The sequence below is a fragment of the Filicampus tigris genome, chromosome 7 (assembly GCF_054856515.1).
Source record: "Filicampus tigris isolate MCC_2025a chromosome 7, RoL_Ftig_1.0, whole genome shotgun sequence".
NCBI lineage: Eukaryota > Metazoa > Chordata > Actinopteri > Syngnathiformes > Syngnathidae > Filicampus > Filicampus tigris.
The window spans coordinates 17,985,684-18,010,790 of record NC_141223.1 but is presented as its reverse complement, the minus strand read 5'-3'; the positions used below and the strand labels follow the sequence as shown (position 1 = coordinate 18,010,790).

The 25,107-nt window shown below is 41.4% G+C and overlaps 2 protein-coding genes across 12 annotated transcripts in view; one reads left to right on the top strand and one right to left on the bottom strand.

Moving 5' to 3' along the window:
- Nucleotides 1–181: 181 nt before the first annotated feature.
- fkrp (fukutin related protein) lies at nucleotides 182–23,047 on the bottom strand. 8 transcript variants are annotated; one of them, XM_086035606.1, is made up of 6 exons: nucleotides 22,642–23,047; nucleotides 14,237–14,397; nucleotides 10,897–11,029; nucleotides 4,185–5,007; nucleotides 3,576–3,789; nucleotides 182–2,997 (listed from the first exon to the last, which is right to left on the bottom strand). In XM_086035606.1, exon 6 carries the CDS (start codon nucleotides 2,901–2,903, stop codon nucleotides 1,305–1,307), a length of 1,599 nt encoding a protein of 532 aa, XP_085891732.1. In that variant the 5' UTR covers nucleotides 2,904–2,997; nucleotides 3,576–3,789; nucleotides 4,185–5,007; nucleotides 10,897–11,029; nucleotides 14,237–14,397; nucleotides 22,642–23,047; the 3' UTR covers nucleotides 182–1,304. The 8 variants fall into 8 exon arrangements, with proteins under 8 accessions (XP_085891732.1, XP_085891726.1, XP_085891730.1 ...); XM_086035600.1 differs by having other exon boundaries at nucleotides 3,636–3,789; nucleotides 22,642–23,046; XM_086035604.1 differs by having other exon boundaries at nucleotides 3,636–3,789; nucleotides 14,247–14,397; nucleotides 22,642–23,046.
- Nucleotides 4,430–25,107, top strand: part of strn4 (striatin, calmodulin binding protein 4) — a 30,798-nt gene continuing 10,120 nt past the window's right edge. The window contains exons 1-7 of one of the 4 annotated variants that reach the window (XM_086035599.1): nucleotides 4,720–4,841; nucleotides 4,922–5,035; nucleotides 18,559–18,662; nucleotides 18,809–18,885; nucleotides 19,026–19,104; nucleotides 22,944–23,129; nucleotides 23,349–23,526. In XM_086035599.1, the coding sequence (XP_085891725.1) occupies nucleotides 4,940–5,035; nucleotides 18,559–18,662; nucleotides 18,809–18,885; nucleotides 19,026–19,104; nucleotides 22,944–23,129; nucleotides 23,349–23,526 (720 nt within the window). In that variant the 5' untranslated portion in view covers nucleotides 4,720–4,841; nucleotides 4,922–4,939. Of the gene's footprint in view, nucleotides 5,036–18,558; nucleotides 18,663–18,808; nucleotides 18,886–19,025; nucleotides 19,105–22,943; nucleotides 23,130–23,348; nucleotides 23,527–25,107 lie in introns of all 4 variants that reach the window. The other 3 variants (XM_086035597.1, XM_086035596.1, XM_086035598.1) reach the window with 3 other exon arrangements.

Here is a 25,107-nt window from a genome sequence, read left to right as displayed (position 1 = left end):
GGTGCAAAGCTACTTATTGGAATCAAAACGCTTTTCCTAAAACCTGACGTGTGCTATTTGTCACTGGCAAAATATGCCATACTGTATAATCATATACAGTACAAAACTCCTCCCATTAGTTTTGATTCCAACAGAAGACTCCATCATAGGTGGACTGCGCCACCTAGTGTTCAACATCAAGTTACAACCACCAGTAGATGATTTATTAACGACAACGGGGTTCTCACAGCCACAAGACGCGAATGTTGCTTAACTTGCATTATTAGTACAGAGTGTGCTTAGTTTTCTCCATACAAGCTCTCCAAACTCCCTACAACAGCAAAGACGTTTCAGTTCACCTCCTGGAAACAACAATATAGTAATATACATTCAAGTGTGCAAAAACTGTACTCTCAACAAAATCAGTGCAAACCAAGGCAATGAGGTGAGATGAATCCACTATGAAAGCCATGTAAGGGCAAAACACACGTACTCTTACATATTGTACAGTAAATAAATCAATAGTGAAAATATACACAATCACTTTACACTATTGTACAACCATTTGTATGTTAAAGCACAAATTATCCACAATGTTACAGCTCAAGCAGTCGAGCGTTTCTTTCTCTTGACAATAGTACCTCTCTCATCGTTGCTTATTAATTCATCAGTGCATGCTTTTTAACACATTTTTTTAACTTGAAAATTCCTCTCTGCTGTAAAGATAAATGCTGAAGGACAAGTATTGTAAAACTCTCAAATCTTTGGCCTGTAATTCACATCTTTGTTGTGGTAAGGGACCAAGAAAGAAGTTATATCATTTTGTCAGCCATTCATCCATTTTCTCAACTGCTTATCATCACTAGGGTATGTATGTATTTTTTCAAATAATCTTCCAATTACTCAGTTATCAGATTTTTTTTTTTTTTTCACAAATATTCGCAATTGGCAACTGTCTCCAAAAAAAATCCATATAGGCCGGGCCCTAATGAATGGCATTTTCATTCATTTAAATGGGAAAAGATTATTTGAGATACAAGTGTTTTGAGTTACTAGCATGGTCACGTAACAAATTAAACTTGTATCCCAAGGCACCACTGTACTACAGCGTCAAGTCATGATTAATGGTTTAACAAATGTGGAAAACAAGGGATTTTGAGGGGGAAAAATGACCAACATACATACAGTAGACTTAAGTGTGAATGACCGGTCGTGCTGGGCCAAGGGATACCAAACTTGACCACACTCAACATCCCAAAGGTGTCAAGAGGCCTGAAGCCTTAAGAGTGTTCATATACAGTCCTAGAATACAAACAAATATGCTCTCATAATTTGGCCCGGTCCAATCTTTTCTTGGCAGGGTTGGGGTATTGGGGGTTCTCGACAACCCCCTCTCCGAACTTAAGCTCCAAGAAGGCGCGGTGGTTATTCGGGCCGTAGGCATTGATGCCCGCAAAGGGCATGGGCACGAGCGGCTGCAGGAAGTGCTCGGGGAACTCCACGTCCTGCTTGTGCTCGGTCCACGTGTCTTTGGTCATGACGCCGTTGCGGGGGTAGAAGGGCCACAGGTCCACATGCAGGTGGTTGGCCTCGCTGTACTGCACCCTGTAGAAGTCGCCCTCCACCGCACGTTCCCATACGTAGCCATTGGCATCCACCAACGAGCCGGAGTCCAAGTTCTTCAAGTGATCGCAGTTGGGCACGTCCTCCAGGTAGACTCCCAGGTCCACGTCATAATCCCATGGGATGATGTCCTGGTGGCGGACAGCGCCCAGCAAAGTCCCGCCTTCGAGCCAGTAGCGCACCCCAGAGCTTTCCAGGATGTTGATGACGTATTTTGTGGTTTCTCGAAGCGCGCGCAGACAACACGGAGGCGTCCAGCGATGCAGATAGAGGTAGTCCGGTGTGTCGTCCTGCACCGTGCCGAAGCAGCGGGGCGTCTCCTTGCTGCAGCCGTGCCACTGCTCCTTCCCCTCGGGCAGCAGGAGACGCTTTAGACCGAAGCTCCTCATCAGCTTCCCCGTGGACTCCTTCAGGCGAGTGTCCGCCTTCCATTGGTTGTGAGCCGAGCTGAAGAGGGGCCGGTGGTTGGCCGAAAAACACGGGCTCTCCAGGAGCTTCACCTTCCAGCCCCTCAGTGTGGTCTGGATGAAGAGTGAGGGGAACAGGGGCCGGCCGAGCGGCACCGAGAGATTAAATAGATCCTCTGTGCGAATGAGTACCACGGCGTCGCCATGCAAGGCCGTGCACACGCTGCCGCTGCTCCCGGACGCGGCGGTAGAGTAAGTAGCGGTCCACTCACGGAGGTTCACCCTCAGGTGGAGGCACTGCACGGCGGATCGAGCCAGAACGGGTGAAGCCACCAGCCTCACTGGACCGCCACCCTCACCTTCCAGCTCCTTAATCAGCCTCTCAATAGCTCGAGGCGGCTCCAGCTCCACACCGTCCGGTATGAGAAGCACAAACTCCGTTTGGACGTGAAACTCAGGCCTGTGCGCTTGCGGTGGCTGGTCCGGGCTTGGGGAGAGCACCAGGAGGCGACAGCCATCGGGGAGCTCCAGAGGCGGGTACGGAGGCGTGTCAGCCACAACCAGGAAAGGAAGCTCAGGTCTTTGTCTCAGGAAGGAATTTGCGACATCCCCGATGTAATTCTCAAAGTTTTCAAACTCACGGAGTAGCACCGTCACGCGTGGGCTACGATTATTATATGTCAGGCCGGCCACCCCGGGCTCACCTGCAGGCCCGACGAATACCCCGATGCCTCCCCCCAGAGCGGAGGCGGGTAAGGCAGCTCTCCTGGTGGCCCTGCCGTGTTCCTTCCTCTTCTCTATCATTTGCTGCTGAGCCCGAGACACATAGTAAAGGATGAGGAGGTTGAGGACGATTGCCCCGGTTAACACACCTTGGCATAATGTGATCCGCATGGCTACAAGGGACTAAGTCTCCAGTACTGTTTGAATGAAGAACTCCAACATTTAGGTTCCCATTGGTGCCACAGGACAGGACGTTTAGTCCAAGCTGTAACAGAGAGGAAAAGAATATGTACTATGCTTTCGAAAGCGCTTGGCCTCATTAGTTCACCACTAGATGGCGAAGGTTTCTACAAACTGCCACATTAACCCTTTCATGCATAAATTATGATTTGATTATGATTTATAATATAAAGATTTTTTTTATTTTAATTAACATGGACGAAAGCAACTTTTAAATAGCTGTCCACTTTAGTGACCACTGTGCTTGAAAGGGTTAAGTGCTGCTAATGTTCAAACTGTCACATTTCGCTGGTTCAAGGCTGACACCTATGTCTAAATTTCGTCACTGTTCTATATTTTCACAAAGTTATACTATTGTTCTATACTATTGGTTAGTCCCCACTGTTATATTATTAATATTACAAATTATTGACCAATCTATAGTGTCGAAATTAACAAATTGACTTGCTCTCTTGACAATGCAATGTTAACGGCTCCGTAAGCATGCACTTTTCCTTCGGCAGCAATTTTCTTTATTATTATATTATTATAATTGAACTCCACTTGCCATAGAGGTTCTTATTGAACAAAGTGTGAAGGTAATATTCAGAGCACATCACTTACATGCATTTGATCAATAATTCCATCCAATGCAGCACCTTAGCCTTCACAATCACAACTCACCAACAGTTGAATGCAGCCATTATTTCTTCCTTGCACTAATTTGTAGGACGCATGTCATTTAATGCTGACTTGAATCATCTTCACAACATGAGCACTACATTTGGTCCTCCAGCTGGGTCACAGCTCTGGCAACTTTGCTGCTCTTTGGCCTAACCTGGCAGGAACAAGGATGTCAGTTAAATCGCATTTAGGATAAGAGTGTACGGACCTGGCTAAACGTATTCACTATCTCTGCATGAGGCTACGTATGTGAAATGGAAACAGACTTGAGGACAGCTGTCCAGTGTTTAGCCTTTAGCTAACAGGCTAGCTTTCGAGCGTCTGCGTCGCTACATTGACAACGTAATGGCTTCCGGTTTGTGTAATTCAAAATAAAAGTTCAGATCAAAAGCAAATCTATCTCTCGTATTAGAATTACGATAACATGTGCTAATCACGCGACGACATTTTTTTCATTCAATTTACATTGAATGTGGACATTGGATTAATAAAAGTACTTCGGCGCAAAACCGAAAATCACATTATGTTAGTTAATACAACCATCATTACCTACAAAACGGTCCCTGTTCGCTAAATGGCAGGAAACGTTCTCCCCTGGCGACGCGCTCGTTGTGTATTACAGAAAACATGGCTCTTTATTTGAGACTTACAGTAAGGTATTTCCAGTAGCAAACACAAGGAGGAGGAAATGGATTAAGTATTATCAAAATAAGAGTAACGTGAAAATGTTTACATTTTATACGGCAATAACACAATAGCTATGCTTCGTCTGAAGTTGAGTAAGGCTACAAGGTGATGTATTATTGTGAAGCTGGTGCACTCAGAACTAAAATACACTTGTGTGACTAATAAGCAATTCAAAAGTGTTTTATCGAGAAGGTCGTAAAGCGGATGTGTAGTTATTTACCGACGGCATAGTGATTTTGCTCTGTGCGTGTGAGAAAGGAAAGAAAGGAGGGTAGCCTTCAACGGAGTGCGGTTTGCTTTGCAAGGAGGGCACTGGCGCTTTATCATTATTATTGTCCGTACACTTTGCCCGTTTCCGCGTTCTTAACGTGGCGAAGGGTTGAACGGTTAAAATGGAGGCGGACAGATCCGGCGGAGGACCAAACCCGAACTTCGGAGGTGGCAGCAGCGGAGCGGGGCGCAACCCAAACGGGCCCAAAGCAGCACCGGGCCAGTCAGCACCAGTAGCCGCTACTGGAGGTATGGCAGCGGCAGCAGCAGCAGCAGCGGCAGCGGCGGTCGGGGGGATACCCGGATCGTCACACCTCCGCGAATCTCAGCAGGACGGCGATGCGGGAATGACTCTTCCCGGGATCCTGCACTTCATCCAGTACGAGTGGGGACGCTTCCAGGCCGAGAAATACCGCTGGGAGGCGGAAAGAGACGAACTTCGGGTAAATGTTTTTATTACTTACCCCCTGCATTTGGAACGGTTACATGAATTGAACAACGCCATATCATTAATCCTACCTTTTGACGCTGTCTCGGGAAAAAAATACAGTAAAACACCCTCTTCAGTCAATCAGATGACAACATGCTAAAAGGCTAACGTTAAACCGTGCTGCTTCTCCACCGTGATTTAGACTATAAAACTCTGGATAAAGAACCTCTTGGCGTGATATACAACATTTTACCCACAAAACAAATATAATTTGGCAGTCTCCCTGTGAGCTGCAAACAAAAACATTTGGAACTGTTTGAATGTGAACACTCAATCAATAAACTATGCAAAGTAACACAGATTACTCTAGGTATGTACAACCTCCTCCAAAATATTGGAACGGCAATGTAATTTCCTTTATTTTTATTTTGTGCTGAATACATTTGGATTTCAGATCAAAAGATGAATATGAGACAAAAGTTCAGAAGTCCAGATTTTATTTCATGATATTCACATCTCGGTGTGTTGATCAAATTAGGACAGAGCACTTGTTTGAAGCCACCCACTTTTCAAGTGAGCAAAGATATTGGAACATGCGACTGGTGTTTCTCGTTGCTCAGGTGATGAGCTGATTGATTAGCTCATTAACAAGCTCTGATGAAGCTTGATAATAATCATGATCTTTCTAATCAGGTGTGTTGCCGCAGAGATAGATAGAAAACAGGCAGGACACCGGCACTTGAGGGTCGAGTTTTGACACTGCTGCTTTAACGTTAGATAGTGCTCGGTTTTGGTTTTCACCTGTGAAAACTGCATTTGCTGTTAAGTGAACAGGAAGACCAGAGAGCTTTCTATGGAGGGTGGGGGGTGTAAACCATTTTGAAGCTGAGAGAAGATGGAATATTGATCAGAGCAATTGCATAAACATTGGAAATAGCCAATACAACAATTTTGAATGTCCTATAAAGAAAGTAACCATTGCTGTACTGAGCTACAGACATCAAACAGATCGCCCAATGGTATCAAAAGTGGTTGCTGACAGAAACATTGTGAGGGGTCTGAAGAAACACCCAAAGACAACAGTCAGTGGCATCACTGCCAACCTCTACAAGGCAGAGGTGAATGTGTCACTATCCAATCTTTGAAGAAGACTTAAAGAGAAGACATATACTTGCCATACCACAAGATGCAAACCACTCATCAGCAAGAAGACTCGGAAGGCCAGATTGGATTTTACAAAGGAGTACAGAGATGAGCAACAAACGTTTGGGAACAAAGATTTATGGACTGATGAGACCAAGATGAAGCACTAACAAAGTGATGGAAACACCAAAGTATTGAGAAAGTAAAATCTACTCATGATCCAGAACACACAAGCTCATCTGTGAAGCATGGTGGAGGTCATGTGTTGGCTAGGGCTTGCATGACTGCTTCTGGAACATGCTCATTAGTCTTTATTGATGATGTAACTCATGATGGTAGCAGCAGATTGAGTTATGAAGTCTACAAAACCATTTTGTTTGGCAATTTACAGAAAAATGCATCCAAAGTAATTGGGAGAGGCTTCATCATGCAACAAGACAATGACCCAAAACACACTGCCTACACAACAAAGGACTTCATCAGGGGAAAAGTCGAAGGTCTTACACTGGCCAAGTCAATCACTGGGCCTTAACCCAATAGAACATGCAGTTCACCTTCTAAAAAGGAGACTGAAGGGAGAAGCTCCCAGAAACCAAAATAACCCAGATAAGCGGTAGTAAAAGCCCGGAAAAGCATTTTCAATGAAGAATGTAACAGTCAGGTTTAGTTATTGGGTCACAGGCTTGATGCAATAAGGGTTATGCCACAAATGTTAAATTCATTGTGAGTTAATTTAATAAGGTCTGTTCCAATACTTTACTCACTTAAAAAAAATGGGGGGCTTCAAACAAAAGGTGCTCTGTCCTGATTTTTTTTTTTTTTTTTTAAAGACATCTAAATAAAAGCTGGAATTCTGAACTTTTGTCTCATTTTCGTCTTTTGATTAGAAACCCAAATGTCTTTGTTAGGCATCAAAACAAAGGAATTGGCCGTGCTGTTCCAATACTTTTGAAGGGGACTGTATACTGTCTCATCGTCTTCCGGTACAAATGCAGGTACACAGGAGACGCTCATTACTGCTACTTCAGAAGGGATGCATTCTTACCGATATCAGTATCAGTACCAATAATGCAAGTCTGTACTCAAAAAATGCTGTGATACTAACTCATAAATATCACTTCACCATCCTGACATAACTTACTGGCCGATGGCGTATGAGTCATGTCAGCTGCGTGGAGATATTTTAAGGCAGGGGCGTCAAACTCCGGTCCTCGAGGGCCACCCTCCTGCCTGTCTTAGAGGTTTCCTCCTGCAACACACCTGATTCAAACAATTGGGATCGGGATCAGGCCCCTGCAGAACTTGCTGATGAGCGGATCATTTGAAACAGGTGTGTTGCAGCAGCGAGAGATGGAAAACAGGCAGGGCAGCGGCCCTCGAGAACCGGAGTTCGACACCTGTGCTTTAAGGTAACCATGGATGACATCACTTTGTTAGCCGACTCCAAATTATGCTCTGAAAATTGGATGATAGAGGCTGCCGCAACTTGCGGGCCGGTTGGTTGTCCTGCAAGCATTAGCTGCGCTTCTGTTACAAAGCCGCTGTTGCATGGCATGTTGAGAAACGCGAAGTAAGTGTGATGGTGTGATAAAGTGTCACTTCAGTTGTCCTGTCAGTTTTATCCTTTAACTTCTCATTCTCAATAAGATGAGTTGTAATTCTAAGGTTTTGAACGATGCGGCTTATATAAAGATGCGGCTTTAGCACCACCATCTGTGAGCACAAGCAGAGATGACCTCGCCTTCATTTAATCACCCAATTGCCTCACGCCTCTGGCTTTGGAGTGCTCAACATGCCAGTTAGAGTGGCCCCCTGGCCTTGTGTACTTACCAAACGCGTTGGCTCACATGTCAGCTGTGCTTGACGTTAATGCCTTGTAAAATAAGAATCCTCACTTCCTGTTGTATGTCGGCGCCATCTATTATCTAAGGGTGGCATGACTACTCATGGGAAGTTGTTTTTGTGGCCTTGACAGGAAAACCCTGTGCCTTTTTTTTTTCATATGGAAGGCCACCTGTGGTTGCATGTCTACACTGTCAAGGCAGGAATGACGGCCCCCCCTTGCACTGGACCAGGTGCAACGTCCCACAGGAGACAGGTGGTAGTGGCCTTGTTCTTCTGTCCCACTGATGCACAAGAAGGCCTTTCTAACTTGTGACATTTTGTCTTTCATCAAAGATCATTAACATAGATTTTTAACTCATTTAAAAACTGACCTTTTTCGGTCAAGTTTATTTATATAGACCCTAATCACGAAAGAGTCTAAAAAGGCCTCACAGGCCCAGGTTTTTCAAAAATCAACCTAGTCTAGACTTCCCATTTGGGTAATAAAAATCTAAAAAAACGGAAGGAAGGAAGAATCCTGGGAAGGGATGACATATAGAGGGATCCTCGAAGGATCATCCTCCTTACAGGATGACCAGGCTAGAAAAGATGCTTAGTGGGCAACATTTATCACATGTTACACAATGGCAGTTTAAACAGCACAAGTGTACATTTAATGAAATGAAGCATCATAGGCTGATGCCTCCATGGAAGTGGTTATTCTCTGGACTTGTTCCTGTCAGGCGGTGCAGAATTCTCCACAGCAATGCCTCCGGGGATTGTGGTCTTTTTTAGATCTTGTCCTAGTCGGTCGATGCGGAATCCTTATAGCCCCTTCTCCAAGCAGGAGAGAAGAGACGAGAAGCGGCAGTAAAACAGGCCAAAGTCCATGTTTTCACGGGATGAAGCAGGGCAAGAGCCTAACATCTACTTTTGATTTAGAAAGAGTTTGCTTTCAAATTTCACCTTTGAAAGTGGTTAGTGGTTGGCAAGTCTGACTCACACTTTGGAAGTTTGCGTTTGTGTCACAGCTCTAGCGTTCCTGTGTGTTGTTTGCATGTTCTCCCCATGCTTGCATTGGGTTTGCCAGGGAACTGTTAACTGCTATCATTGAGACGTGTTTGTTTACAACACATCGCGCAGCAGACATCAACTAGATTGAGCGTAAAAAGTTGTGATTGGGTGAAAATGTGTGCAAGACCGACACATTTTTTTTCTATAATGTTCCATCAAAGTACATTTTTGTATACCTACATAATTAACAGATTGTTGAACGGCAATGCGATGATGCAGACAGGTAAGCATCACGTCTGCCTCGAATTTACAATCAAAGGTAATCTTATGACCCACTGCCCATGAAAAAAAAAAAAAAAAACCAGTAACTGATATAAAGTGATCAGAGCATATCCTTGTATGTTGTGATGGTGTGAAGTGGTCATGTTGAAGATTTGACAGCCATTGTGTTCCTCTTTCAAAAAACGTAGTTGTTTTTCCCCCCGGTTTTGAATCACTACCGGTATCACAAAATAAAACCTCTTGTTGGACGATTAGAGGAACCTTAAACAGCACAGGTGTTAACAGTTTTTATCGACACATAACGGACTTAGCAACTGTTTTGCCTGTTATCTCACTCACTCGAACGCCTGCCTTCAGGCAGCGCACACATCATACAACTGTGACGTCACACAGTAGGGGTCTATAAGAGTCACTGAATGTTTTAGATCATAGGTGTCAAAACTCGTGTCCTCGAGGGCCGCTTTCTTGCATGTTTTCCATCTCTCCTTGCTGCAACGTGCCCGATTCAAATGATCAGCTCTAAAGGAGCCTGATACTATCCTGATCATTTGAAACAGGTCTGTTGCAACAGGGAGAATTGGAAAACATCCAGGAAAGCGGCCCTCCAGGACCGGAGCTTGACACCCGTGTTTTAGATGTACAAATGTTGCACCTTGCTTTATTACAAATGCGCATTCATGTGACTCTCTAGCCCATGTCTCACACTCACCAGCACAAAGAGCTATGAAAATAGGATGCTTATTCAACACATGTACAGTATTCTGTGTATGTTACTACGGATACTTCACCTGTGATGCTTTACAGCGGGTACGGAACGTATTCATACCCCTTGAAAATATTCACTTTCTGTGTCATTTGCTAACAGGGAACAGCGGCCCTGCTTATGTGAGATGTGTTTTCAGTTTACATGAATGCAAGTGTCGGATAGATTTCTGGAGGCCCATAAGATGTCACTTCCCATTTAGCTTGGTTCACGGGATCCCTGGTTGCACGTCAGTAATTAATAGGATTGTGCTCTGAGCCATGACACACATACGATATCCCTATGTACTGCGTGATTGTGGACCGCATCTTGCTCCTGCGCTCCTCTTCTACTATATATTTACATCCGTCCCTCTACTAGTCCTTGTGAGGATGATTTCCATCTTATTATTATTATTATTATTATTATTATCTAATACTACACTCACACACACACACACTCCAGTGGCCCAGAAAAGTTCAGCGCTGTATTTTTTTGGGGATGCTCTCTCGGGATGCAAGGATGAGTGGATGAGGAGATGGAGCCTGGCCATTGGAGGAGGAAATCTGCCTTTGACCCTTTTCTGCTTTTGCCTACTCCCGATCTTGTTCAGGGAAGTAACAGCAGTGGGTCACGTGGAAGAAATCCCACCCACAGGAAGGAGAGATCAGGAGGCAAGACGGCTTTGCTTGCATCACGGCTCTTTTGCACTTGAGTCTTTTGTTTACCTTCATGACACAAAGGAAATGACTAGATGCCCAAGTGCGGTTGTATTAGATGACTTCCAGAGTGCAAAGAGGTCATATTCTACCTCCGTGCAGGTTTGTCCCAGTGAATATGTTCTTTTGCAAATGTGTTGATCTGATTACCTTTGTTTCTCAACCCTTTTTTGAAGTATCAGTGCTTCTTTTCTTGTTGCTTTCAAATGAATCACCAATAGTGAACTGGCACGGGTCCCACACACATTAACAAGAACAGGCACGTCCCAATCTGAACCGGAATCTGAGCAGAGGCGTAGAAGGAAAGAACAGGATGACATCTTTTCATTGCCATATCATTACATTCCACAATAACGTCAGCATTTTGTGGCTTTCTGGAGCTATGACGGTCAGGGTATACTGTATGAATGTGTATAAACAATGTCTAAGTATGATGTTTCTTTCACTCTCAGGTTAAGCCATTCTTATTGTGTTTCTACCTTTTCCTTGTTCACTACTACATTTTCCTAAGTAAAGGGGTCAGGTTCTGAGCACCTTTGAGTCCTTGAAAAGGTGGAGTGTGAACTTGCAGCACTGTGTCCTCAAGCAGGTGTTGGCTTGTTTCCGTGTGGGCAGGTATGAGCGAATGTGTTTCTCTTGAAACCTGATTACGGTAATTCCATTTTGGAATTCATATTTTTCAAGCTTTCAGTTCATCTATCCATTTCCTGTGTTTTTGGTCTGGGTGCACTGATACCAGTTTTTAAAAATTGTACTGACAGTATTTGACTTCTCGCCAATACCAAGTTACCATATTTCGAAATGTCATTGTGCCTTGCAATTGTGCTATTTAAAAAAAAAAAAAAAATTAACCCGACGTTGCTTAAAAAACACAAACTCTTAAAAATGGCATACATTTCACTCAAATAACACTTTAGAGCACAGGTGAAAAACTCAAGGCCCGGGGTCCATATCTGGCTTGCCACATCATTTTATGTGGCCCGCCAAAGCAAATTATGTGCATTTCATATTTCTTGCTAAAATAGCAAAATTGCAAATTGCCTCCACTTTTAAAAATGTCGAGATATTGCAAACATTTTTTGATTCCAGTTCCCCTTTTTAAAATAAATATCATATTTTTAACAAGTTTTTATTAGCCTCTGATTTCAAAACTAGGTATTCGTCAATTTATTGTGTATGTAATATGAGGCGATTATACACTTACTCGAGGTCACAGTTGTAACGGCCCTCCGAAGCAAACCGTAGTTATGATGTGGCCCGCGACTAAAAAGAGTTTGACACCGCCTGCTTTAGAGTAACAACTTGTCGTTGCTGACATTTTAACATCCATCTGCTTGGCTTTCCGAACAGTCTTGCAATACGTTTCGCTTAAACGTAGCTTCAGTTATGTGCCGTCTCAGTCTGAACACAAGGCGGCATTATGCAAAAGAAATACATAAATAAGAGACAAAGAGTCTGGTTGGAATATGGATGCCATGCTACCTCTATGTGTTAACTTCAAAATACAGCGAGTAAAAAGAAATACAAGACTGCTTCTTGAGAATACCGCAAGTTCTAAAACAAAACTGACAGGACTACTGAAGTGATACCTTTATCAAAGCATCGTTGACCTCTTTTTATGCAACGTGCCGCACTGTGGCTTTGTAACGGGAGCTTGGCCGTCTCAACTGGAGGCGAGCAGCACAGAGCAGAATCTGCGATGGGGTTTTTGATCTAGGTGATTGTTGGCCGCTTCCTAACACGCTTAAGGCTGACCATAATTTGCATTTGGCTTAAAGTGTTATCCCTCTTGTCTACTTTGAAGTATCTCAACAAGGCTGACATGACTCCTACTCAAGGTATACTAAGGACTGGTGAGGTGGTATCGGTTTATAGTATCAGTGCATTGTTATGATTATGTGTACTGTACAGACATATAGTGTCTGCACCAATACCGATGTTTGTATTGATAGCGGTCCCTGGTTTATGGGATGTGGGCACTGTGGGCAATTGTGAGACGGAAATGCTAACCAGTTAAATGCAAACCACAATGTCATCTTCCTGCCCCGTTGTTTAATTTGTTCAGAATTAAGGCATTTTTAAATCAAATGAATCGGTTTTGAAATGTTTTCAAAATCACAACCTTTTCAACTGATCAATCATCATGGTAAAAGTACATGACAACAAAATCAAAATCAAAATATATATTTTTTCCCAGCAAGACCAATGTCATCAGAAATAGCTGGGATGAAAAAAATAAAAGAAAATAAGAATGTTATGACATTTTAAAGTTTCCAAAAGCAGGAAAAATGTCTTATTTCTAATTCAAAACAACGGAAAGGCCTGTAGTCAGTTTTTAAAAAAGAATGAAGCTGAGATCTTGAGGCCTCACGGTTCCCTTAAAGGGGGAAATCAACCCAAACATGTTTTTTTCCAAGAATATGTTCCCAGCAGGCCCACTAGTTGAAACGCGGCATTCTAATTAATATTGTGTTTGTGGAATATGAGTTAAGCAGCATTTATTTAATGCCATTAATTAATTAAATATAACTATGGTTACTCGGCTTGTGCAGTGACACGGACCGATCCAATCTCCCGATAGATACGGGAGTTTCTGAGCAATTGCGCAGTGACGTAAACTACCAAAAACAGTTTCAATTAATGCATGCGTTCTCTTTTTTTTTTTTTTTAAGTTGGTATCGATACGATGTAAAGACATCAATGCCAGATGAGTAGCATGCGAGTATCAATATATCGATACCAAGATCGATACGCCCATCCCTAGTGCTCACTTGAATGAGCGGGTACATGAGGCAAAAAAATTCCCTTGAGCATTTTTTTAATCGAGGTACCAGGATTACTCGATTCGTTTCACGAATTAGGTTTATGGTTTTAAGACTTAGTTGCTTGTAGTTTAGCATATCATTTGAATCCCTGTCACTCAGTCATTGTAGAACCCGTTTATGGACTTATTTGAATATAAAAGAAACACATTATCCATTCGCCATTTTTCCTACAAATTGCCTCATCGTTGTAAATTAGTGCAGTAGGAAAGGCACATCCAGCCAAGCTGCTATGATCGACCACAGCAATTAATAATGTACTTCTTAGATAATCCCCCAAGGACATGGCCTAAAACAAATTTAAAGTTGTCAACATATGATCACATTGCCAGTGTTTACGAGCTGGCCCGAACAATTATCTCCAAAAGGCTGCGATAAGCATGAAAAATCACATTGCATTATTTGGCATTACTCGTCATCCACATCAGCGAGGTTGCTTTGGCAGATTATCCAGCGGGCCTCCGAGGTTGTTACATGACTTTGTGCGTGTGTGTGTGTGTGTTGTGTGATTGACTGCCCTCTGAAGTAGACCAAGTGGCTGTCTCATGAGACCATGTTTTTAGATTGTTCTACTTCTTCCAGAAGCAAGTATGCATGCGGGAGCAGAGGAAGGTCTGTAATTGTGTTGATTCAAAGTGTGGCAAAAACACACCATTGTGCATGCTTACTTGCTCGTACTTGCTTTCAGTGGCTCATTAATGTGTTGGAGGAGGATGTGTCGCCTTTGATTAGAGATGCATCATCATGAACTTCAATCGCACTCTGTGGAGGGCAGACCTCCACAAAGGCGGATAGTACACCTGCATCGATACCAACCTCCTGCATATGCCTGAAATGACATTTTATGACGATTGCGTTAGTCGCTTCGACAGTGAGGGAAATGTCAAAACACCTCAAAATGTCACCCCCCAAAAATAATGGATCAAATCTGCAGCCAAATTAAGCAAGTTAATCTTTGGAACACACCCCAATCATCCACAACATTTGTTGTTAAATTCTCCTATTAGGGCCAATTGCTTTAGTCGCAATGCTTCAGATTTCAACATAGGCCAAAAACCGCTTCTCCTTCTTCAATTTTGGTAACTTTTTATTTATTTATTTTTCCTTTAAGGTTCAGTGCCACTCAATAGATTTAATGTAAACAACTTCATTTGAGTTGACCTTATTGTAAACTGAACTTTCATGTTTTTCATACAGTTTGCATGTTTTGTACAGTAAGTAGAGGATGTCTGGAGGGATATCGGTGTCAATGTTCTCGTTGGGTTTTGCTATTGTCCTTTTCACATGTTGCTCAGATGGCAGAATATGTCATATGCATTTCTGGCTAACTGGTTCATTTACATTTTAGTTCAGCCTGTTGTACATTTTCCACTAAAATTAATTGAACGTATGAAGCAACACCGAGCGTGTGTGCATTCTACATACAGTATTCCTTCTCTTCCATCAGGCCTTTTTCATTTGACACATGGTGAGTCTGTGACCACTTCTTTCCTCAAGGTAAGTATTTTATCTGCTCCCCGAGGAAGGAAACGGATGGAAAAAGAGAAAGGAAGGGCATAAAGGAAGGATGTGTCTTAACCATGCACGGCCATTTGAATCTGGCCAGTGTTTCTTGTTTTTCCCCTCTCGTGCAGCTGCGCATTGAGGGCTTGGTTAGGACAAGTTTAAAAATAAAAGCTGTCTTCGACAACCCTCTACTTAACATGTACTCCACTGAGTTCTCATAAGTCTTGTTTGCCAACCTTGTCATCTTTTTGTGTTCGTGGATGGCCACTTGTCAGTTATCAAATACAACCGTTACACATAAATTGACACGGTGCTAGTTAGTTATTTATTTTTTTTCTTTTATAGTCGTAGCACTCATGGTTCCTATAGCTTTAAATAGATGTGGACACCATACATTATTTAGATCTACCCTTACAATCTATGGAGATCACATACAATCCACCCATCCATCCATCTTTTAAGATTGTTACAGATCATGCCTTCCCAAAGTGAATAAGGCTCAATGTTTTCCTTGATGTGATGCACTCCATCAAAGCTGTATTTCTGGATTGAACTACATCTCACACACGTGTGTGGTTTCGCACATTTGAAAATGTATGACATTTGAAAATGTATGACACTGTTTCTCAGACATGGTGTGATGAGCAAACCTGGTGGACACAGTTTGCGTTTATGGTTTTACTAATGCTTCAACTACACAGTCAATGGCAAGATAGCTGAAGACAGTAAAAATAATATTACACGTGTGGATTGTAACTGTTTTGCTTTAATTAGTGATTATATGATGATTTTCTTGAATATTGTTAGTGTTAAGAAGGACTCTCTTTTTTTCCCCAAGTGAGGTAATCTGCCACTTGTTTTTTTGACTGAGTGGTACTTGACCATATTGCCATTTCCATTTAATGTGCGCTTTTTTTTTTCAAGGTCCTATTAACGTGTGTTTTTCATTTATTTTTTACAAACCCAAGCAATGAAGTAATCTGTATTACCATAAACAATAACACATTTCTGTATAAATGTTTGTCTTAAAAGTTAGCCTTACGCTAAAATAAAGTTAAATGAACCATGAATGAATATAAAAGACAGTGTATTGACCTACCGGTACTTCATTTAGAGTTGTTAGTAGGGGTGGATCAAAATTTTTCAGAATTAAAAGATGCAAGCGCAGCGAATCGAGTCATGTCAGAATTATTTATATAGCCCTTAATCACAAGAACGTCCCAAAGGGCTTCACCTGCACACAGTTGACAAATATTAATGAAATGCCCTGATCTTAACCGCCATGAGGGCAAGGAAAAACAAAAAAGAAATTAAAAATTGAACCAAATCCAATCGTTCCGCTTTAAAATATATCAACATACGTATCAAATCATCTTTTACTTGAGAGATATATCTTAGAAGTACTGACAAGTTCAAATGTATACAAATGACAACAAAAAGGCCATTGCATGATCATACCCTTTAGAACTGAGCTGTACCGTATCGAATCGTAACCTTCCTCGAATTGTTTCACACAGAATGTATCGAAAATCGCATTGAATCTTTTGTGGAGGGATGCACACCTCTTGTTGTTAGCTTACTAAACAATTTGACTTGCAGTCTTTTGCGTGCTCTCTACGACAATTTTGCAAAATTCTATCAAATAAATGTAGCGTAAACTTAAGTCACATATCAGATTTACAACAATAATGTAGACATCTGTCTTAATCACTTCAACTTTCATGATTCTTAAAACAAAACTTCAATTCTTAAACGCTGAACCGATCTAAAGGCTATATAATTAAAAGTCTGGTTGTGTGTGTGTGTATGTATGTATGTATGTATATATACAGTGGGGCCAATAAGTATTGGGCAAATTAAAAATGTGCAAGTTTACCCATTTAGAAGGGAGAAGAAAAGAAAGGTTCGTAATTTTCAACAAAGGTACACATCAAGCATGAGAGAACGTAAGAAAAAAAAAAAATCCAGGAAATGATATATATATATTTTTTTAACTATTTGTGAAAATGGCCGGCCAAGAATTATTGGGCAGCCACCAAAAGTTACTTTTAATACATTGTAATGTTGCCTTGGTTGGCAATGACACAGGTCAAAAGGTTCCTGTAGTTCTTTGACCAGGTCTACACATACTTTGGTTGGTATTTTTGCCCACTCCTCTGCACAGATCTTATCTAGAGCTGTGATGTTTGATGGCTGTCGCTTGTCAACATGGAGTTTCAACTCCCTCCTTGGGTTTTCGATTGGGTTGAGGTCTGGAGACTGGTTAGGCCACTCCAGAACCTTGATATGCTTTTTACGGAGACACTCCTTGGTTTTCGTGGCTGTGTAATTTGGATCGTTATTATGCTGGAAGACCCAGACGTGTTTTATCTTCAATTCTCTGACCGAGGGACGGAGGCTTTGATCCAAAATGTCACAATACATGCCCCCATTCATCTTGCCATTGATACCGACCAGTCTTCGGGTCCCTTTTGCAGAAAAGCATCCCCAAAGCATGATGTTTCCGCCCCGATGCTTCACAGTGTTCTTGGGATGCAACTCAGCATTCTTCTTCCTCCAAACACGGCGAGTGGAGTTTAAACCAACAAGTTACATTTTGGTCTCATTTGTCCACCTCACATTCTCCCAGTCTTCCTCTGGATCGTCCAGATGGTCTTTAGCAAATTTCAGATGGGCCCTTACATGATTTTTGCGTAATAGGGGAACCTTTCGGGCAATGCAAGATTTCATCCCATGACGACGTAGTGTGTTACTTATTGTCATCTTTGAGACGGTGGTACGAGCTGTCTTCAAATCATTGACCAGTTCCCACCGTGTAGTTCTGGGCTGATTCCTCACTGTTCTCAGGATCAGTTGAATCCTACGAGGTGAGATCTTGCATGCCCACTCCGAGGGAGATTGTCAGTGATGTGATACTTCTTCCATTTTCTAATGTTTCCAAATCTTAATCTTTTCTTACAAAGTTGTTTACCAATTGCAATTGGACTCATCCCAGCTTTGTGCGGTTGTACAATTTCATCTCTGGTGTCTTTGAGTTGTTTGTTTTCTTGCTGCCCAATACTTGTTGGCCACCCATTTTCACCAATAAATAGTTTAAAAATCATACAATGTGATTTCCGGTATGTTTTCTGTTTTTTTTACAATATCTCTCACGCTTGATGTGTACCAAGATGAAAATTGCAAACCTCTTATCTTTTTAAATGGATGAACTTAAGATGGAGGACAAGCGCACACACACGTCATTGCTTACGGAGCAATGCTTCTTATCTAGAAAAACTCAACTGCGCCACTCTTAAGTACAGGCACTACTGTATTGTTTAAGTAATAACTCTTTGGCACTATAAATCAAAACTGAGCATTATTATTTTTATAAAGGCAAAACTCTTGTATTGGCTCGCATTAGATTCTGGAAGCGTACTGAAGTTTGTCGAACGTTATGCTGCTGCTGCTAAAACTCACTTAATGTGTTCCTGTGTGTTTTCAGGCTCAGGTAGCATTCCTGCAAGGTGAGCGGAAAGGACAAGAGAACATGAAGCAGGACCTAGTAAGGCGGATTAAAATGTTGGAATATGCCCTCAAACAAGAAAGGTAAGACGGAATGCCAGGGAAGTCAAAGTACTCTCTATTTCACCCAGTGTAATGTCCTAATCTAGTTTTATAGGATGATTTATACTAAAGCTTGCCAATGATTCTTTTGTAATCGGTCCCTCTTATGGTGTTGCACGTGTGTGCAGGGCTAAACACCAGAAGCTGAAGACAGGAAATGACCTGAGCCCCGGCGACAAGAAACCAGAGATGGAAGCAGAACCCAGTATGTTTGCACCCTTATCTCCTGTGCTATTTTTAAACCTGGTCTATTGTTGCATCCTTCATTGCTGCTACAGTACTTTTTCTGTTCTTCCAAACCCCTCATTAGTACTTAATTTATCCACACAATCTTGCTCTTTACAGTTCCCAATGGTCCATCTGAGTCAGATTCTGAGCCAGCCAATCAGATGTCGTGGAAGGAGGGACGTCAGCTACTACGCAAGTATGGTGTCGTCAAACCATCCCATCTCATTCATTCGTATCAGCCAAGTTCACATAGCATATTCATCCAGTCCCCTGAATGTTTTCTCTTATTAATATACATGAACATACCACAACACAATGGAATGTCATCCAAAATTTTGACTTTTAAGAGGCAAATAGTTCCTCCTGCCAATGCTGTTGTGTGCCGGCCATTACGGTCAGCGATTCAACTCTTGCTTTTTATTTGAACACATTTACCAGTGACCCCGAGGAGATGGAAAGTTTAGACATACCGCAAGACAATTTCACTATGGCAACAACAAAATTAACATGGTAGTCTGTCCGTCTCTTTCTCCGTTTCTCCCTGCATGGCTCCCCCAGCATAGCCATGCAAGTTTATGTGCGCACGGACCTACATGTACAGTACAGTTGGGTTAAAGCCGGCAACGCACAAGTGCATTTCTAGCGCTAATGCAGGGAGCGCTGTTGCATGTTTCTCCCTTTAAAGCTGGGAGAGTGTATACGTCATTTTCGTTTTTTTATGCAATTATCGCTCACTTAGCCAATGAATTGCATCAGAGTAGACATGTGACGGTGTCGTGAGTTGTCGGAGGATAGCCGGAATTTTTTCGAGGAGTAATGGCGGCACAATCGATCGTAGGAGCAATATAGACGACGCACTTGCGGACTTTAAAACCAGAAACCAGCCAAACGTGTTACATGGTTAAGACATATGTTCATAGACAATGACGATTTCAACATTTTTGTAAGAGAATACAGCATGGTAATTACCACGCGATTATTTTTTTTATTAAAAATAGTGCTTCACTTGCATCTTCGACTGAAATAGTTGGCAGCTAAATGCTGTCTTGGTTGACAAGTAAACAGTTGTAAACAATTCAATCCACTCACGATACTCCCAGATGGTGACTTGATGTGAATAGGAAATTAGCCAGTTGATGAGCTTTCAATAATGGGTATGAATTATGAAACCTCTGCCGTTAATCTCTCTCCCACGGTGTCATGTGCAGATGCTTTTTTGGGGGGTGCCTGTTGAAATGTAAGGACGGAAATGCTATTTTTTTTTTCAAAGAATATGTTCTATGCGGGCCCACTAGTTGAAACACGGCATTCTGATTAATATTGCATTTGTAGAATATGAATTAAGGATCAAAATGCAACTGTTTTTAGCCATCTCAGGGGGCGGCCATTTTGTCACTTCTGTCGACTGAAAATGAGATCACAGATGCTCAGGGCTCAGAAAACGACCAATCATGGCTCAGCTTCAGAAAACAGATGACCTGTGATTGGTTGTTACCAAAAATGTTTGGGTTGACTTCCCCTTCTTTAAAAGGATGAGGACAGACATAGGATGATTATTTTCATGAATAAGGGGGAGGAACGACGAAGGAAAGGGTACCAAAATAGGGTAAAGTGCCCATCTCTGATAATATCATCTTATTGTACTGAGTCGACTGGTCATTTATTTGAATGAAGTTAAGCCTCTCTCTCGTTCCATGTATGAACGCACGCTCGCGCCGTTGGTTTAGCTGCTTCTTCTCCGTTGGTTTGCACGCTTCTCCTCCGTTGGTTTGAATGCATCTTCGTGTTTGGAGGCCGCTGCGCGCTGCCCATAACACGCTCGATGCCGCTGTTGGGGTATGCTTTCTGATTTTTATTTATTTTTTTTACTATCGAACATTTTGTCGAAGGCATTTTCTATAGATATCGATCACGTGACTATCGCGATATATGTTGATATTGAATTATCGCCCAGCCCAATTAAAAAGTATTTGAAAATAAGCCTGTACGATATGCCGTTTGAACATTGCAATTTCGATGTGCACATCGTAGGACGTGCAATGTTTTAACTTTTTGTTTTTCTTACAACGCGCAAACTTTTGTTTTGCATCATGAAAGCAGCAAGCTACTCCGAGCTCTTACACAGCCTGCCTCGCTCACCCCCTCCCTCCTGCCAATCAGTCACCGGCTCCTCCCCCTCCACTCTCACAGCCGCTGCTGTCTGCTCTGAGATGACATGGAGGAGGAGGAGACGACGGCAGAAGCGGCAGTGGATTTAGTCCCCAAAAGAAAGTCAACATCCGAAATATGAAAGTACCGGTATTTCGGCTATAAAAAGGAAGATTCAGAACAAAAAAACATCCTTTGCCAACAGTGTCTCACCATTGTTGCTGCAATCGCCATCACAAGCCCCTGTATGACCAGTTCAAACTAAGAAGTAGGACCCGAGGTGAAACTTCATCTACTCAAAAAACAATTAAGACGCCTTTGCCAGCATAAGTCCTTATGATAGGAAGTCCAAAGAGCACCGAAAAATCACGGATGCAATATGTTTTACAGACCGTTTTAGTTATTGTTATATTTTTGTGAACAACACAGGGGACTAATGCACCTGTGCTTTAATTTTTAATATTTTTGTTCTAATTTGTTTACAACTTTGCTGCAGTTTCACAAAGGTTTTTTATCTTAATGTTATGTTTTTGTAAACAACTCAGGCACTAGTACACCTGCTTTTTAATTTTTTAATATTTTATAGTTTAGTTTAAAGATGATTATAACTCTGATTCTGCTTTAAAGGTTTTTTATTTTCTTCTATTTTTTTGAAATGACTCAAGGGATTAGTGCACCTGCTCTTTTATTTATTTTTTCGATTAAAATATGTTTAATATTTTGCAGCTGTCTACATTGAAGTGTGAAATACAATGTTAAATAATCTATTATGGTACAGAGACATGGCCTCCGTGATCCCTTTTTTTTTTACAGCAATCCTTAGTCTGGATTAAACGATATTATATGAATACAATGATGTCATGGTGAGTTAACCAAATTATTCCCAAACAAATCTATTCAAGTCATCTGGTGAAAATTCTTCTATTTTTAATATCGCAATATATAACGCAAACCCTCCAAAAATCTCAATGTCATTTTTTTCCAATATCGTGCAGCCCTATTTCAAAATATTTTTCTCCGATTACTGTTCATTATTGGATTACTGTTGTTTATTTGGTATTATTTAATGTTCCAAGTGATATCCCACAAGAGGAAGTGATGTACTTTTCGTTTTGAAAGTGATAGCGTCTTCTTGGGTATAAATTGATGAACTGAGGGATACTAGTTTGATATACAATTCTTGGGCTACTTCAGTTTTTAACTATAGTTTTTAACTATATGTCAATTACAGGTTATTCATACTATGACTGCAAATAGTGATTTATTTTGAGAGGCTGCAATCAGAGGATTTGGACAATTTTTACTTAAACAATGGCTCTAAATATTAAATCGATTATCAAAATAATTGTTGATTAACTTGATGATCGATTGATTTGGACACCTCTAGTTTTAAGCAGGAAGTGTCGGATTTTACCACAGGGATAACAGGCTTGTAAAATTAGAAAAAGGATTAGGGCCCATTGTGGTTCCAACTGTTCATTTGGGAAAGGCTACTTCGGTGCAATATGACTTGAGATGACAAAAAATTTGAGTACCCATCTTTAAATGAATTCACATTAATTCACAGAAGAGTTGAAAGCCTTACCTTGGAGTCTTCTTTCTGGACATTCAGACTGGGACCATTTTTCAAAGCATGCCTGTCAACACTTAACACAAATCTGAACTATTTGGACTTTACATGACATCATAGACACAAAGGTCAATGAAAATCATGTCGTATTACCACACCAAAGGATCATGCCATTGCCCATACTGCAGCTAATGCTCCTTATGTTATCATATTGACAGTAGGTATGTGGTTATGACGTGCTGTGATGTATTAACTATTCATTTCCTTTTCAATTTCTTGCGGAGTTGCTGATTCCTTCTTGTTTCCTGTGAACGTAGATATCTAGAGGAAGTGGGCTACTCGGACACCATACTAGACATGCGCTCCAAGCGAGTGCGGTCCCTGCTCGGGCGGAGCAGCCCTGAGGCCAACGGTCCTCCGCCACCTGAATCCTCCCCGGAGCCTGGGACGCGGGCAGCTGGCGAATCCTTGTTGGTCAGACAGATAGAAGAACAAATTAAGAGGTAAGACTAAACAGTAAGATGCTTATGCTTGCGTCTACAAGTAGTTTTCCTCCTAGCACTGGTATTGAACGGAAGTTCTAAAAAAAACACAATAATAAACATTATCAAACTTTTCTGTGTAGATTAAAACGAAACAGAATCTCAATCTTTTTTCGGATTTCATTGTGAAGTGTCTGGTCAGTGTCATACGGAGAGGCTGACTGATTTATCCATTGGTAGGAATGCAGGCAAAGAAAGCGCTAAGGAACGTCTTGGTGGCTCGGTGCTTGATAAGATCCCCTTCCTGCACGGATGTGAGGATGATGACGAAGACGACAGCGACGAGGAAGACGACTTCCAAGGCATGGCGACAGACTGCATCGATGGCCCTCGCAAGAGCAAAAAGTCTCGAGTAAAGGTGTGTTATCACTCTTTTGATTTGAAAGTAAAGTAATAATATTGTCACCCTCCTAATATAATGGCTTAGTCATATTTTGAAGGGGAAAAAAAAATGGCCTTACACATCTCCTCAGGTTGCTGGCCACCTCTGCTAACATCGGTTACATCCTTACTTAAACAGATCATTCAATTCGACCCCTGAAATGAAATTATTAATCTAGACAAAACAATCAGTATTTGGATCAGTTGTTCATTCTTTCTCAAAAAAATGAGAACAATGCCGTTATTTAGGATGGTGATGAAATCCAAGATGGAGTAGGAAAAACTTAGTATATTTTGAATAAATGTTGACAAAAAAAATTAAAGTAGGTTTATACAGGTGTTCATTTTTATCATTTTTTTGATAAATACTTTTTATTTATTTCAGTTGGTAAACCCAAAAAGTGAGTCTTAATACAAATCCATTAAGCACAAAGGAAAAGGCCAATTCCTACCTAATTCATATTTAAAGAGGAGGTCAATTCAAAACATTTCTTTACAATAATAAGTAGCAGACCCACATTTCTATAAGCAGTATTCTGATTGATACTGTGTTTGTGGAATATGAGTTAAGTAGTAAAAGCCACCCGTTTTTGTCCATCACAGGGAGTGGCCATTTTGTCTGTCAACTGAAAATGACATCACAGTTGCTCAGGTTCAGGTAACGACCAATCATGGCTCAGTTTCAGAAAACAGGTGAGCTGTGATTGGTCGTTTGCATCGGTAGTCATAGTTATGAAACCGATAATATAATGTCTACTCTCTTCACTGATAATATAACATTACTTACAGACATATATTCTTTGTCCTCTAAGAAAAATGACTAATATAACAGCATCTTACTGAAAATAGTAGGAGAAGTGCATACTATAATTCGTTTGTGTCCACAAGACTGTATTGTACTACCTCCTGGTGGCCAAAGGTGGAAGAGGTGTAATATGCAATTAATTGAATTGCATCATTAATATGGTGTTCGTATTTTTGATAATCAGCCAGTGTTAATGGGTTTGGTGGACCCTCTAGAGCAAGGGTGGCCAAGTCCCGTCCTCAAGAGCCGCAATCCAGCCTGTTTTAGGTTTATCCCTACGGCAACACGCCAGATTAAAATGATCAGGCTTTTGCAAATCTTGCTGATGAGCTGATCATTTAAACCAGGTGTGTTGCCGTAGAGATAAACCTAAAACAGACTGGATTGTGGCTCTTGAGGACTGGACTTGGCCACCCCTGCTCTAGAGTTTTGGGTTGTCAAAACTATTAAAATACTCAACATATGTTTAATTCCAAGTCATAAGAACAGCAAACATAAATATTTGCCCTTTACCTTTGTTAGATCACCTTTATGAATTAATGTGCTACTCTTTTTTTTTGAAAATTAAAATGTAATAAATAAATAAAAAAAAGAAAGAAAATCCCATAACAGTGTTTTATCACCATGAGGAGAAAGTTTCAGATATGCCTTGGGTCATTTTTCTTTTGATAAAAACTGAACGTGGGTCCCACAGACCCGACCAAACACCATACTAGGGCTGAATCTTGTTGCATCAGCTGTTTACATATTCTT

What these genes read in the sequence shown, in the direction of transcription:
- fkrp (XM_086035606.1), bottom strand. Translation starts at nt 2,903, where the DNA reads ATGCGGATCACATTATGCCAAGGTGTGTTAACCGGGGCAATCGTCCTC.